This window comes from Colletotrichum truncatum (assembly GCF_014235925.2).
Source record: "Colletotrichum truncatum strain CMES1059 chromosome Unknown Contig_0019, whole genome shotgun sequence".
NCBI classification, from domain to species: Eukaryota; Fungi; Ascomycota; class Sordariomycetes; order Glomerellales; family Glomerellaceae; genus Colletotrichum; species Colletotrichum truncatum.
In genome coordinates this window covers 37,181-50,694 of record NW_027222416.1, presented here as the reverse complement: position 1 = coordinate 50,694, position 13,514 = coordinate 37,181, and the positions used below count along the sequence as shown (strand labels likewise).

General features: G+C 48.9%; 3 protein-coding genes across 3 annotated transcripts, besides 1 other annotated feature; 2 read left to right on the top strand and 1 right to left on the bottom strand.

Moving 5' to 3' along the window:
- Positions 1-1,909: 1,909 nt before the first annotated feature.
- On the bottom strand, positions 1,910-3,513 carry CTRU02_215739 (uncharacterized protein; the record flags this gene model as incomplete). The annotated part of the gene is made up of 3 exons (XM_070206548.1): positions 1,910-2,019; positions 2,592-2,997; positions 3,445-3,513. The coding sequence occupies 3 exons, from the start codon at positions 3,511-3,513 to the stop codon at positions 1,910-1,912; spliced, it is 585 nt and encodes a 194-aa protein (XP_070059757.1).
- Positions 3,514-4,473: 960 nt separating this feature from the next.
- On the top strand, positions 4,474-4,884 carry CTRU02_215738 (uncharacterized protein; the record flags this gene model as incomplete). The annotated part of the gene is made up of 1 exon (XM_036733434.1): positions 4,474-4,884. One exon carries the CDS (start codon positions 4,474-4,476, stop codon positions 4,882-4,884), a length of 411 nt encoding a protein of 136 aa, XP_036574837.1.
- A 3,688-nt stretch (positions 4,885-8,572) lies between these two features.
- On the top strand, positions 8,573-10,406 carry CTRU02_215737 (ulp1 protease family protein; the record flags this gene model as incomplete). The annotated part of the gene is made up of 3 exons (XM_036733433.2): positions 8,573-8,745; positions 8,863-9,340; positions 9,627-10,406. 3 exons carry the CDS (start codon positions 8,573-8,575, stop codon positions 10,404-10,406), a joined length of 1,431 nt encoding a protein of 476 aa, XP_036574836.2.
- Positions 10,407-12,870: 2,464 nt separating this feature from the next.
- Positions 12,871-12,957: a sequence feature (Short protein (CTRU02_215736, KAL0929283.1) was converted to a misc_feature.).
- The last annotated feature ends 557 nt before the right edge of the window (positions 12,958-13,514 follow it).

Genomic DNA, 13,514 nt, shown 5'->3' with positions numbered 1-13,514 from the left:
TAAGTAATTGCACGTCTCTTCCAATATGGTCATGTAGCAATATTTTTCGACGGTGAATTTCTGGTTTGGAATATTATCGAGTAGGACACGAAAAACTTTGTTAGTAATGAACATATACAGAGTAGTAGTTTCAAAGTTCAAGCGAGTTATGTCCGAATGATGCTTCAAGATCTGCTGGAAGTGAGGATAAAGCTGATCTCCCTTGCCATGAGCTTGTATAAGTGCCGAGATTAGGCTATGTTATTGTTAAGGGTTGGCGCCGGGCATCGGAAGCGCAGATCATAGAAGAGGTTGATTTGCGAGAGGCCAGGGGAGTGATGCTAGACCGAGCTGAGTATGTCATCTCCAATATGCCTCAAGCGTCACACTGAAAACCCAAAACGCGAATCTAATGGGCTTTGAAGGATGCAAGTCGACTCGCACAGGTATATTTAGCCTTTACCATCTTCTATTCCGTGCAAATCCATGCCATCCGTCTCATTTTTGGTCGAACAACACATCAATAATCGCAACGTCTGCTAAACTTTAGGGTTTTCAGCCGTCTTGCACTTGGATAAGTAAATAGTCTGCTGCCGGCGGCGGTACTGGCTGCAATAACAAAGTACTGGAAGTTGACACCGTTAATGCTAGCCCTCTCTGTCATTTTCAACACCCCCTTGGTTACACGGCAGTTGTGGCTGTCTTGTCTAACGCGTAACCCAGTTCGTCACCCCAAAAAGTTGATCCCCTCATCTCCGAAACCATTTCCATTCCGTCAATGGCAAATCGCAAGAAGTGAATTGACGCCATTAGGGTTCCCAAGGTTGGCTGAGCGCGCTAGGCACGCTTCTCCTGAAATCTCTGCTTGTTGTATATCCCTCTTCTCTATTGACATAAGCTGACCAACTTGATAAGCTAGGATGAGAGTTGCCTTGCGTATTAAAACTTAAGCCAAACCTCTTGCTTAGTCTGCCCTCTCTACTCTTTATTAGAGAACGAACCATATATATCAACTATGGATTTAGTCAACATTATCATAAATCTAACAGAGCGTTAAGTCTCAATGGCTTTTTCAAAGTCCAATTCAGCCGCGCTTCGCATTTTTTATGAAGACGAAGTTAGGCCTTAGTGGCCCCGGCCAAGTCCTGTTGAAATCGATCTTGTTGCCGCCGGCTGACATAGAGCAGTACAAGTAAGAAAGCACAGATAGAGATGTAGGATTGCCAAGTGTTCTGGTGTTTAGCCTCATTCAAAACTCCTCGTTGCGGTCCAGTCATAGCTTCTTCACGTTCCATGAACATCAAGTGTCTGTGTGGAATAGGTAGTGCCTGAGTCTGTTCGTCCGGTGATTAGGGTTTTAGCTTAGTCGTCTTTGTGTGGGGGTAGCTTGGACTTAAGTATCAGGGAGATAGTGTATTGTTTGGGCTGATATGCTTATCCAGGATGAGATAATGGGTATCATAGCGGAGCATGACTATAAGACTTTCGGTTCGACGGGGTTATTTGTTCAGCTACGCACCTGTTTCGGGATTTTGAAAAAAAAATATATGCATGTTTCTTATCTGGGCAAGCAGTTCCCTCAAAGCAAACTATTTATACCATGGTGTGGATGGTGGAAGTCTTAGATGGAGCTGATTGTAAACAGCAAGCCGATGAAAAACAGATTGCTGGTTCTCAGTTAACCAGAGCATGAGTGTGTCGTGCTTTTGCATCTAGGTAGGCAAACGTTACATCCTTCCTTGGGCGTGTTTAAGTGCAGCTTTTCTCTTTTCTCTGTCTCTCGGTCTATGGCCAGGAGGCCGACACTCTTTCTGAGATGGCAAGAATTAGCTTCATCACCAGCTGTAGCCTATAAGGTGTCCCCGGTGCATCTAAATGCGCCCCTTTGCGAGTCTAGTGTCCCAAATGATTCGCCTCACGGCTTCTGATGCTAGTACTTCTCAATCTCCGAGTTTGCCAGGTTCCGTTCCATCTGCGTCCGGCGCAGCTGGGCTCGTCCCCACCATGAAATGGCCTTGGCAGCACGATCCCAGTTTTGGACTTGGGAGAGATACCAGAATGTCCGTGTCAGCAGGAGGCCGTCATCACTCGTCGTCTCGGTAACTCAAGGCAGCCCACGCCGCCACTCGCCGCCGCCGTCTTCTATATGGCATGCCATAGGGATGGGACCGCTGCAGAGAGCCCCGGTGCGGTTCCCCAGCTCCTCCCTCGAATGCGTCGGTCAAGCCGTGCAGCCTCACTTGCGTCACGCTGATGACCCACGTCACTGAAATCGCAGTGCGCACAATGGGGCCGCTTCGTCACACGCCGGGGCGATGCTGGCGGTGGCTTTTTCGACAGAGGATCTGCTGCTTGATGGTGGTGGTGGTGGTGACCAGCTGGCGAGCCAGGGACGAGCATAGTCTCCCATTCCCGTCGCCTTTTGGTGTCGGCGAGACCGAACAAAGATATCACCTTCGCTAAGGATCCGCAGCAGAGAATTCCCTCTGGACATGGCGGCTAGCAGAGTGTCGGAAAACTCTGCCACCTGCCCAGCGGCGTCATATAAAGATGTTGATAGGAGACTGTTTTTGAATCCTGGCAGGGAGGAGGTGTGCGTGGACTTGACGAACAAAAGAGTATGAGGTCTGGTTCTAGAAACACATGGTCTTCATTGGGGAAAGCATCGGCATCAATGTCGAGTGGTGGTGGTGACGTCCGAATCGCCTCACGGAGGTAACAGATTGTGAGTTCGAAGCTCGACAGCCACGAGATGGCCAGCGTCGCCGAAGCCGCTGCCCAGAGAGAGAAAAGATTGGCCACTGCATCGTAGAGCCCGTGGCAAAGGAGCGCGATGTCCTCCGGGAGCTCTGCTAGAGACAGGGATAGCCCGTCTGGGGCGGCGTCGCAAAGCTGGGTGCTTACGGTGTAGACGTGGCTGAGGAAGAAGCGTGTCGTGATGTTGGCGCCCCGGCGAGGAACGTTGTCGTCTTTGAAGGAGTTGCGGTCGATGAGGTCTTGGACGCCGACAAAGAAGGGCTAGAGAGTCTCGACGTAGCGTTGCGAAAGGTTGATGATGTCTTCGAACAGAGAGATTGGAGCAGCTCGGACGCGACAGGGCTGTTTCGCTTGTGAAGAAGAAGAAGAAGAAGAAGAAGAAGAAGAAGATCGCGGTCGCTCTCGCTCTGAAGCGTAAGCGCAAGGGTAGAGGCCCACCAAAATTAGGCCGCCAAGAAGATTAAGCTGGAGAGCTTTCCTCGATATCTCAACACAAGCGGAAGCGCAATCAGTCTGAAGATGGTGGGCTGCAGTTTGTGTCCGTGAACTGAAGATCCCTATCCCTCTATTGCATTGGGCTTTCCTTGGTAAATAAGTCAACCCGTGCAAACCTGACTTTCATTATCTTTTCTTCAAGTCTTTTGTCTTCTGGCCACACAGCAGCGGAGCGAAGACGACGAGAGAGAGGAGGGTAACGCCACGATTAACGATGAAGCTCCGAGAGAGTTGCTTCTTAGCAAGAGTTGTGTGGAAGCAGCCGCTTCCAAGGTCTGACATTATGCATCTGTTGAAGGGAGGGTCAAATTTTGACACCCCCTCAGTATAAGCATCAACAGACTAGCTACTCCAGGTAGGTGATCCGGAGCGCTGCTCCTGGAGCAGGAGCGCGACGCGCGATGCGGGATGCGGAAGGAGCTGGCCTGAGCTTGTGGCTGGTGCTGTGGCTGAGGTCAGGATTGTGGCTGAAAGTGGCGCCCCAGACAAAAAGCCCCACACAGCGGAGATAGAAGATGACAAGAGATGTTATTGGCAGCGCGAAATCGATGCGATGAGTAGCGGACGTTAGAGAGAGGATATCGAGGAAACGAAGTCGAAAGATGCAATCGAGAACATGAAGTCGATGAGACACAGTGAACGAGATGCAGCTGAAGATGTGTTGACGGGGATGTGTTGATGGGGATGGGGTATTGTTGTGTAACCCTTCCCTATTCGAGTACGAGAGGAGGGGGAACTAGCCTACCCACCTCTACCCTGCTTGTCTTATCCTCCACCGATAAGCTTGGTACGTCATCTTGTCTTACTTTCTAGACAGCGCTCTGCGCAACCGCGTGCTGAGGCTGTAGAGCATTGCAAGGTTCATCCGTTGTGGAGAAACGTCTTTATTTGGTGGAGCCGGAGATACTACGTACTAGTGTTGGCTTTTCCTTGCTAATCTGATACCTATCGCTTATCTTTTGGTAACTAATAAAGACCTTCCTTGGTGCCTCCCGTCCTAAATATGAACCTAAGGCCTCCTTAGGTAAGCAAAAGCATTCACTTTCGCCTCTCTTCATTACAGGTTTCTACGCCGTGAATCTTTGATCGTGAAGAAAACAATGTACTCACGCGTTCCGCTTAGCGAAGACAAACATTATCAGCATGGTAAGTGTTTTCTTGACTGACCCCAGTTCACTTACTCTAATTCTAACCGCGAACCCTACACAAAGAAACGCTCCCTTCCACCCCAACATACTCGCGATGCAGGCTTCCCTTTTGGCGGTTGGTACAGACGACCGAGAGGCCCCCGATAACAAGCGCGATCATGTTCAAGCCTACGATCGCGCTTACGAGACCAGTGATTTCCCTCACAATAGCACAAATAGGACCGAAATGCCCTCAAGTCTAAAGGAGATCCTCGAAACCATCTATACTCTCACCCCCTCTACTTTTAGCAACAATTTTACTTCACCCTCCCAGATTGCCAACGCACACAGCCGTGTGATCTCTCTTCATTATCCAGAAGCTCTTGAACTTATTCACGGTACCCTGCGGTCTAATAGCGTCGAATCCTCGAGGCTCAAAGTCGAATACTACCCCGATGAAGGCTATGTTCGATTTAAGATGCCCGAGTCTGTAGTGCATACCACACTCCACCGCAAGTTCAACTAGCTCGTCCGTAGCGTAACCTAGGGTAAGCTTTGCTTTCTTGAAGAACTATCCGGCGCGGCCTCTCTTCTGCAAGGCAGCAATGGCAGCGCGGGAGAACTCTTTCCCGACGAGCGCTGGTCTACAAGTACCGATGATCCTTGGCCCCGTCTCGTGCTCGAGGTCGCAGTATCTCGGAGTGTCGAAGACGTCTTGAGAAAGTGCTACCGCTACGTCAGATCCGGGAAGTTTGTGTGTGCTGCTATCGGCCTCAAGATTTTCTACAATAAAAACGCACCAACCGCGTACGAAGCTATTCCCCAGCATCTCGGCGAATGTAATATCAGCCTCTAGGTGAGGCGAGGCAAAAAGCTCGTGCGCGAAATGGAATGGACCCCTCTGAACGAACCAGAGGCCTACCTCGACCTCTACCCATCTGATTTTGGTGACCAGACGGCTACGCAAAAGAGGCCCTCGCATAAAAAGCGTCAGGCTCAAAATAAGTAAGTTCACTTCCCCTTCGCTAATAGTCTTCTCTTCCCATTCTTGATCTCCCTCCTGCTCGTGGATGGCATCGTAATCTGCAGAATTATGAGACTCATCAAATGCCTTTCGCAGGCCTGGGCCAGCCAAATATGACGACTCTCACGCCGTGATCCGTATCGCCTTCACAGACGTTATTACCCAGCTCCAGGCAGCTGTACAATTAGCCATCGTCGACAGAGATGCAAAACTCGTCCTCAAGAGCAGAAAGAGTAGCAAGAAGCGCAAGCCCAGGATCCGCAAAGGTGCCCGATCAAAGCGAACGAAGCATCAGGACATGACAGATCAAGCTTCATGAGGGAGTCACACTCTATACGGTCATACTCTAGGCCTCTTTCAAACCGCAAATACTATCTGCGACTCAACTAGTCAAGGCAAGTTTAATCCATATAGTCAAGATACGATACGCTACTATTTTCGTCCAAGATAGCAGTTCTTCTTTACGCAGCTCAGTGATCGAACCGTGGGAATACCGCTACGGGATGAGGCGACATGCTTAGCTAGAGTGGACGAAGAGCGGTGCATAGAAGAGAATGGTTGCAATCTACCTCGGGAAAGAGTCGAGGTAGAATACGTTAGATGGGGCGACTTTCATAGCAAGCCTTGGCAATCCATAGATCCATGCAGGCCCGAGCTGATGACTGAAGCATACAGGAGGGATGTCTGTACTACAGTATGATTGGCGGTGCTGCTCGTGATTTAGGGGGAAGGCTTAATACAGATAGGTTGCCTTGATCTAGTTATTAGTTTCAAAAGCTACCTTCTAAGCCCGGGTCCAGAGTTTGGGGTCTGGGTGAGTTTTGGTGCTACTCATACTTATTTACCCTTGTTTAGAACTTGTGAGTCCGTTCGGATGGGTCAGCCCACCGTGACATGTTCGTCCATAAGGCCCACACGTCAGTCATTCGGAGGAATCCTCCTACGGTAGGTCTGGTTGGAGCCCGCCCTTATGCTGCATTGCTACATCGCTCTGCGGCTACCACTGGATGTTGCTGTTCATAGGTCACAAAATCAAACTATAATTTGAAATGGAGGTCTGTCGCACTCTTCAACGGCTAATATTCCGGCCCGTACGTTAGCTACAACCAGATCAGATATGTCGAGCGAGCCTGTGCAATGTCCACGTTTGCCAATACTCCCGCTGGAATCCGTATTGATCCGTTCTTTGATCAAGGACGGATTTGCGGAGGGCAAACAACGGTGGATGACCGATCGCGGGTGAGAATCTTCCAGAAGGATCAAAGGTGGCCGGGAAAGATATAAAGATGATAACATTGTCATTAAAGTAGCGAAGGCAGCAGTTTCGTTACCTTTCGGTGGAAGAAAGTAGCTTATATTCTTTAAGTAGGAGTGTGTGACTCGCTTGAGAGTGTAATCAGGGATCGAGCTCGCTTATGTAACTTAAGCCCAGGGCAAGGACGTCACTCGACGCTTGTGGCAGCTTGGCTAGACACGAAGCCATCACAATAGTTGATCAAGTCAGGGAGGAACAATTTGTAAATAGAGACACAAAGGCTCGAGACCCGGAGGATACGTTTCTACTGTAGCTAACCATGGACGCGACGCCCCTGCGAGCGAGGGCTCGGTTGAGAAGAAAACAACAGAGACTACAGAATCACTGTTTATTACTTTCACTTGTTGACGCATTGAGTTTAGGTCTCTGTATTTTAAGATGAATGTCACACTGACCATCGCATACATCGGGACTTGCATTCAACCCATGCGCTCGGTTATTATTTCCCATATAAAACCAACGGGGTCGGCACTTTACCCATGGGAAGTCCGAATCGGTGGTTATGTAAATGCCCAGCAGACATGTAGACAGTATTTTCTTAATTAAAACACACGTTACACTCCATAAGCGGTGGGCCTTGGGCTGCGTGACAATGGACGAGGTGATTTGAGAGGTGGGAGTGTGCCACCGGAGTGGGAATAGTACCTCAGTTAGGTAAGGTACAAAAAGCCAAACGACAATAAGGTTCTTCTTTCATTGTTTAAATTGTGGATCCAGTGTAAAATGTACCTTCTAATAACAACGACCGAGGCAGCTTAGGTAAGAACAGCCAATTGCGTGGACTCACCTTGTGGCCGAAAAACTCATTTAGCGGCCAGGTTTCTGGCCGGATTTCAGGGGAATCAGCCAGAACCACACGATAGCGCTCGGGTCTTTCCTGTCTTTGCTTCCTGCTGTCCTTCTATAGACTTCTTGTTTTCTTGTTCTGTTTTGGCAACTTCAATTCGACTTCCTCCTGCCTCAAATGCTACAACCGTACAGCTATGGTGTTTTGTCACCCTCCTACCGAGGCTTTTTGCCTCTCACGTCTCCTCTTTGAATTCACTTTCAACCTTGTACTCTCCGTCTTCTGGCCTGTCTTCGCCATCACCTAGTTGTCTCCTTCTCATGTGGCACCATCCAAAGCATCACCATGACAGCCTCCGTCCAACTCGAGGCTGCCCTCAACGCCCTCAACAACCTCGACTCCGGCACTAGCATAAAGATGCACTGGAACCAGTTGCGCGACGAGTTTCAAGCTTACACATTGTTGTCGTCCTCCACCAACTTTCGTTACTGGGCTCTCGTCAACGTTAATCGCGACATCTTCAATATTGCCTGCGACGCTGACTTCGCCTCCGTTTTCGACACTTTTCTCCCAGATCGCCGCAGCCGTTTGCGAACGCTTTGTACCAGCCTCACTATCTCCCCCAGCTCCTTCTGCTTCCTCTTCACCCCAAACGTCGCCAGGTCGCGCGCATGTCTCGATTTACTGCGCACGCTTTCCAAGGCAAACCCCTCTCTCAGTATTATCACCTTCTACCACTACTTTTCTGCCCAAGCGCCGTCGTCTTTATTTAACGAAAATATGGCGAAATTCGCTGCGTCTGTTAATACTGCATCTGGCCAGTCCATTCTCGCCATCCTCAAGAAGACAGTTGACCACTGTAAGTAGTCATCCTTGCTTGGCAGCCTCTCCCATCTGCATCTACTCCCATTGGCGGGGACCATTTGACTGACTTATACCTATTATGAGCAACAGTCGACCCCAGCATTCGAAAGCGCAGTAAGAAAGGAACACATGCCAACGTCTACGACAAACCCTCTCCAGAACCTGAACCCGAACCCGATGACGCCGATGAATATGACGACGACGGTAGCGTTGGCTTCGTTGCTATGGATGCCGACGATATGGACGATAATTCTTTGAAACAGAATGCCGAAGAGGAGTTTGAACGTCCTCGGGTCAGCCCGCATGCCAACACAACATCAGGGTCCGCTCCTTCACGTGCGTCTTCCCCCGAGTTAGCAAGAGGCCTTGTAGCTCAAGACACAGCTCTCAGCGACAGGTTGGTTCTGGAGGACCAAAAAATATTGTCACCCTCCCAATGCAGCCTCTCACTTGCCAGATCACCACCAGCCGACCTAGGCGAGCACGTTTCTATCCGATGGACACGAAAACGCAGGAGTTCCTGTTCCGACCTGCTGCCCACCGCAACAACTAACATGGGCAGCCTGTCAGCCAAACGTCTGAGGTCGGGGCCGCTGTCCGACTTTGACGATTCGTCACTTTTGAGTAGTAACATGTCTCCTCCATCTCCTTTGGTCTCCAGTCATAGCCCTCGTCCCCATGCGGCGGCAGTGACCGGCAGCTCAACCGCTTCAAATGCTCATACACTTGTCGATATTGCCTCCACCAACACCCGAGTCTCTGATTTGCCTGACAAACTTCCTTGCGATGCCCCTCCAAAACAACGACGGGCGCTCGTCGACCTTGACCTCTTGCTTCACGGATTTGAAAGCTTAAATCCCGGCGTTAAGCTTAATGACATGGTCATCAACACCCTCATCCAGAGACTCGCCAGTGCTCAAGTTGGCGTCCTCAACACTTTTCAGATCTGCTGCCAGCGAACGGATTCTCTCCGTGTCCGACTTCAGGAGACCGTATGCAAACCTGTTGTTCTCATTCCTGTCCACCACGAAGGCCATTGGCTCGTTTGTCGGTGGTGCAAACAAGACGGGGTACTTGAGGTGTTTGATTCATTGCGGAGTCTTCGGCCAAAGCGAGATCCGGTCAACCGCGTCGTAGACTTTCTGAGATGGGTTCATGACTTTGGGGACATGACAATTCAACGTCATTATATCAAGGTAAAATGTCTTCCAGTCTCATTCTACCCATAAAGGAAGCAAGCAAGCACCCTTGTTCGTGCTAGACTGACGCAATACCTAGTGCGTTCAACAAACCAATAGCCACGATTGTGGAGTGTACGCCCTCAAATTTGCCGACCACATTGGGACACGGGCCCCGCTGCCGCAGAGTCTTCCCCGAGGCGGCCTCGCCGATAGATGCGCCCTCGGCCGGGCGCTCCTGTCATCATGGAACGCCGTCTTACGACCTGACGAATGGGGTGGCACGTCTGATGATGTGTCAGCAACTAGCACCCCCGGCGATCGTGCTGGCCGACTGCTCGACTTCATGACCAGCATGTCTCACTATCGCCATCTGATGTCTCGCCCGCAACGAGGTCATGCCACCGAGTGTTCAGCAGTAGAACTAAAACGGCTCGTCCACAAAGAGACGTGCTGGCACCAGCTGCAAGTGCTCTCAGACTTTATCGACGAACATCATGCCACACACAAGGCAACGCTCCAACATGCTTGCGAAATGGCTAATGAACTGCGGCGAGGAATCGACTACAAATTACAGTTCACACGCCAGATGTTACAAGGTATTGATATATTCCTCAACGCGTACTCCAATGCCAAAGGCTCCTTGGGGCCGCATCCGTGGGGTTCCGAAAATCAGTTCGCTCGACTGATCGACGCCACGAAGAACACAGCCACCGTTGCGAAGGAGTGCTGGGATGGAAAGAGGCAGGATGATGGGTTCTTGGCACAGAGAGCAGCCGTGCAAACCGCATTTGGGGCCTGTGCCATGCACATCGTGCTGCTTCACAAGGCCGTACAGAAATTTCGGGCTTTGGCAAAGGCTCAGCCGGGGGGGTTTTGATGTAGATCGGATATTACCTTTGTTCGGCCTGCCATGGAGACCATCGAGGCAGAAGTATGGTTTGAGTGCTTCGAAGTATTTTAGCATGGCCGAGATTCAGAAGCAGAAGGTTGTTTAACATAACATTGCGGAGGTTACTAATAGGCGGATGGGCGAGCTAGATTTAACACAACCGCTGAATATCCAGGTAGCCTACTTATACGCAAAATGATACGCACTTGTCAAAAGTTTTAAGCTGTTCAACTGTAATTAATGTCGTGATGGCTTCTTCCAAAGACTGAGTTAATAAGTTAGTTGGGCAGTAAATGAATTTTTCCAACGCCACCAGGTCGCCTGGCAGTGGATGTAGGCCTACTTAATATTGCGTGATGAGAACGACGCTGGAGGAGATCGCTTCGAGTACCTGCCATTTATTAAGGGTGTGTTTCGCGATAGCCGCTCTATGTAATTGATAATATCAGAAAGGAGTTCCTCCTTTAGGTGAGGTCGTTAAATGGTTTGCTAGGGCAGTTGAGGCAATAGAAATGAAGAGCTTGATAGACGACCGAGAATACAAGGACATACTGTGTAGAGCTAAGTCCACTGCGTAGAGAGGAGCTACAAGGCTGGCTATCATAGGTGCTGTAGCTTCTAATGCTAACTAGTTGCCAGGTGGAGCTTCAGGTCATGTCTCCAAGCTAGGGCATTCGCTTGAGGAAATAATGCCCTCCCAGGCAGCCATAGATAGTCATGCAGGGAAGATAGCGGGAACATCGACTTCCGTGCCCGCTGCTCCTGTTATCTTCTTTTTCAGGAAGAAAAGAGATAATACGTCTGGACTAGCAAACCGCTTTCCTCCCGTATCGGGGTCTATGCCCCTCCTCTACCTGCACCGCCTAATGGTAAGCATGGTTTAGCAAGTAAGGCAGAGACTGGTTTAGTGGCGTCTAGCGGGGATACTCCATCGACCTTACCTTTTATACTCAGATTTAATAGGCGTGGAAGTAGTAGAAGGCCTATATAAAGTCCTCTCTCCGGAGCATCTGTGGTCACGGACAATGCATGTGAAGCTAGCTTTTCAGAACTAACACCTGGCAGTGATCCACCTGCTAAGCATCCTAAAAGCAGGTTTTAGTCCATGAATATGGTTACTATGGTAAGTCCTGTGATGAGAAGGTTGGAGAGCAGTAGGTCTGTAGAAGAAGTCTTGCGCGGATTAAAATGTAGGATAGCGTTGCTGAATATAGAAGATAATATTTTAAATACAATATAGATATTTTAAGTATATAATCCTATTATTCAGCCTTATTAATTTACTATCTATGTTCTAGATATATATTAATAAGGTTTTAATAGGCTTTATTAATAATATCAATATTATTTACCTGAATAATATCTTTATGTTTTAGGTGACCAGTGAGCAACGGCAGGCATACATTGAGCCAAGGCATGGAAGAGAATTCGGCAATCGACCTTACCAACGAAGAAGCCCAAAATATCTGCGACCAGAAGAAGGGTAACAGAACATTTGCTAAAATACGAATGCACACAAAATATTGACATCCCATGGAACGTTCTCAGGTCTCCATGGCATGGCCATCGATACAGAACCCCTGTCCAGGAACAGCAATCAGCCACGCTCATGTACGAATTAAACGCCAAGAGGATATTGATGTATCTCACTGTCTATCTACACCCATGCGTGCTTTGTGCACGCCAAGCTGGCCCAAGCCAGAGCCGGAACCAGGGCTAGAGGCAGTACTTCATTTCCTTTCTCAATCTCCTCCAGACGTCTTGGTTCCAATCACTCCGGTGCTAGGAGTCTGTTTCAGCACGGGCGAACCCGAAATAGCTCATTCGTTTCTTCACCTTCCTAGATTTATCTTGGTCCGTGTGTAGAGCCGCCCAACCATGCCCCAAGACCTCATCTAAGGGTATGGATTACCGTTTACCAGGCTCTCATTCCAGCCGATCGCCATCAGTCATGCGTTGCCGGTCGACGTCGTTGAGTTAAACGATATATTTGCTACCTTGGTTCAGGGGCAGTAAGTTATAAACCTCGATAGTGGGCCGCGACTTGCTAGTCTCGGCTAAGATGCAAATTAAAAATGCTCGCTAATATCTCGTGTAGTATATAAGAAGCCGTCACACGGAGTTGCTAGCGAGAGACAAAGTTTCTAGCGTTTGCTTTGATCTTAAGAATACGCCTAGAAAGAGTCTATAGATTATCCTTCATATAAAAAACCTATCAGATCTCTAAAGTTATTAAAAGTATAGTAGCAAGTTAGACGACTATTAACCCTTGCGTAAAGGTATCGGTTAAACAAAGCTTAGTCTGGCTGCTGAGGTGTGAAACTTTTCGCTTCTCCTAAGAGTAAGTATACTGTCGCCCACCAAAATATACGCAAAAACAAAAACATACAACACCAGGTATTCGCTGGTCGTCACCGACCCAACTACTAATCCGGCCCTCACTGGCTTATCTATGGGAGAGCGGACGGGATCCCGAGTTCTCCAGTGGGTATGGTCGTATGTGTTAGGCGAATCCTACTATAGCTACTTATATTGCTAGAAGACAAAGCGCGAAGCTACTTGCCCTATCTTGCGGCCTTAGATGCAACCGCAGTAGACGGTTATCAGGTATAGGACGTAGCGACAGCAGCATGCCGCCAGAAGCTGAATCCCTTCGTTAACGTATATTTAATCGCATTTTCAGGTAACCATAAACAAGTAGCCATCGCATCGGATAAACTCATCACTTTATAGGATATGGTAACAAGCCGACGCCTTCGCACCCTTAGGGTCAGTAGGCCAATACATAGGTTATCATCTTCAGTAACTATTTCCTAACCTTTTACAAACTTTAGTATTATCGACCTAGATACATTACCGATACCCGCTACTATGGATTCATCTTCTCTACCCTCAAGAGGTAGTATTATCGTATCTCGTTTTCAAGGTTATAGAATCAGGGACCGAACGTAGACTACCAGAGACTCCAAAGATATACTAAGGCTACCATCGGATTATCGTTCAGGCTTATATACTATAAGTAGTCGGAAGAAGCCATTAGTCGTAGTATAGCTCACAGAGTATTTCTGCGATTCTCGTAAGGCTAACCAGGGTTCG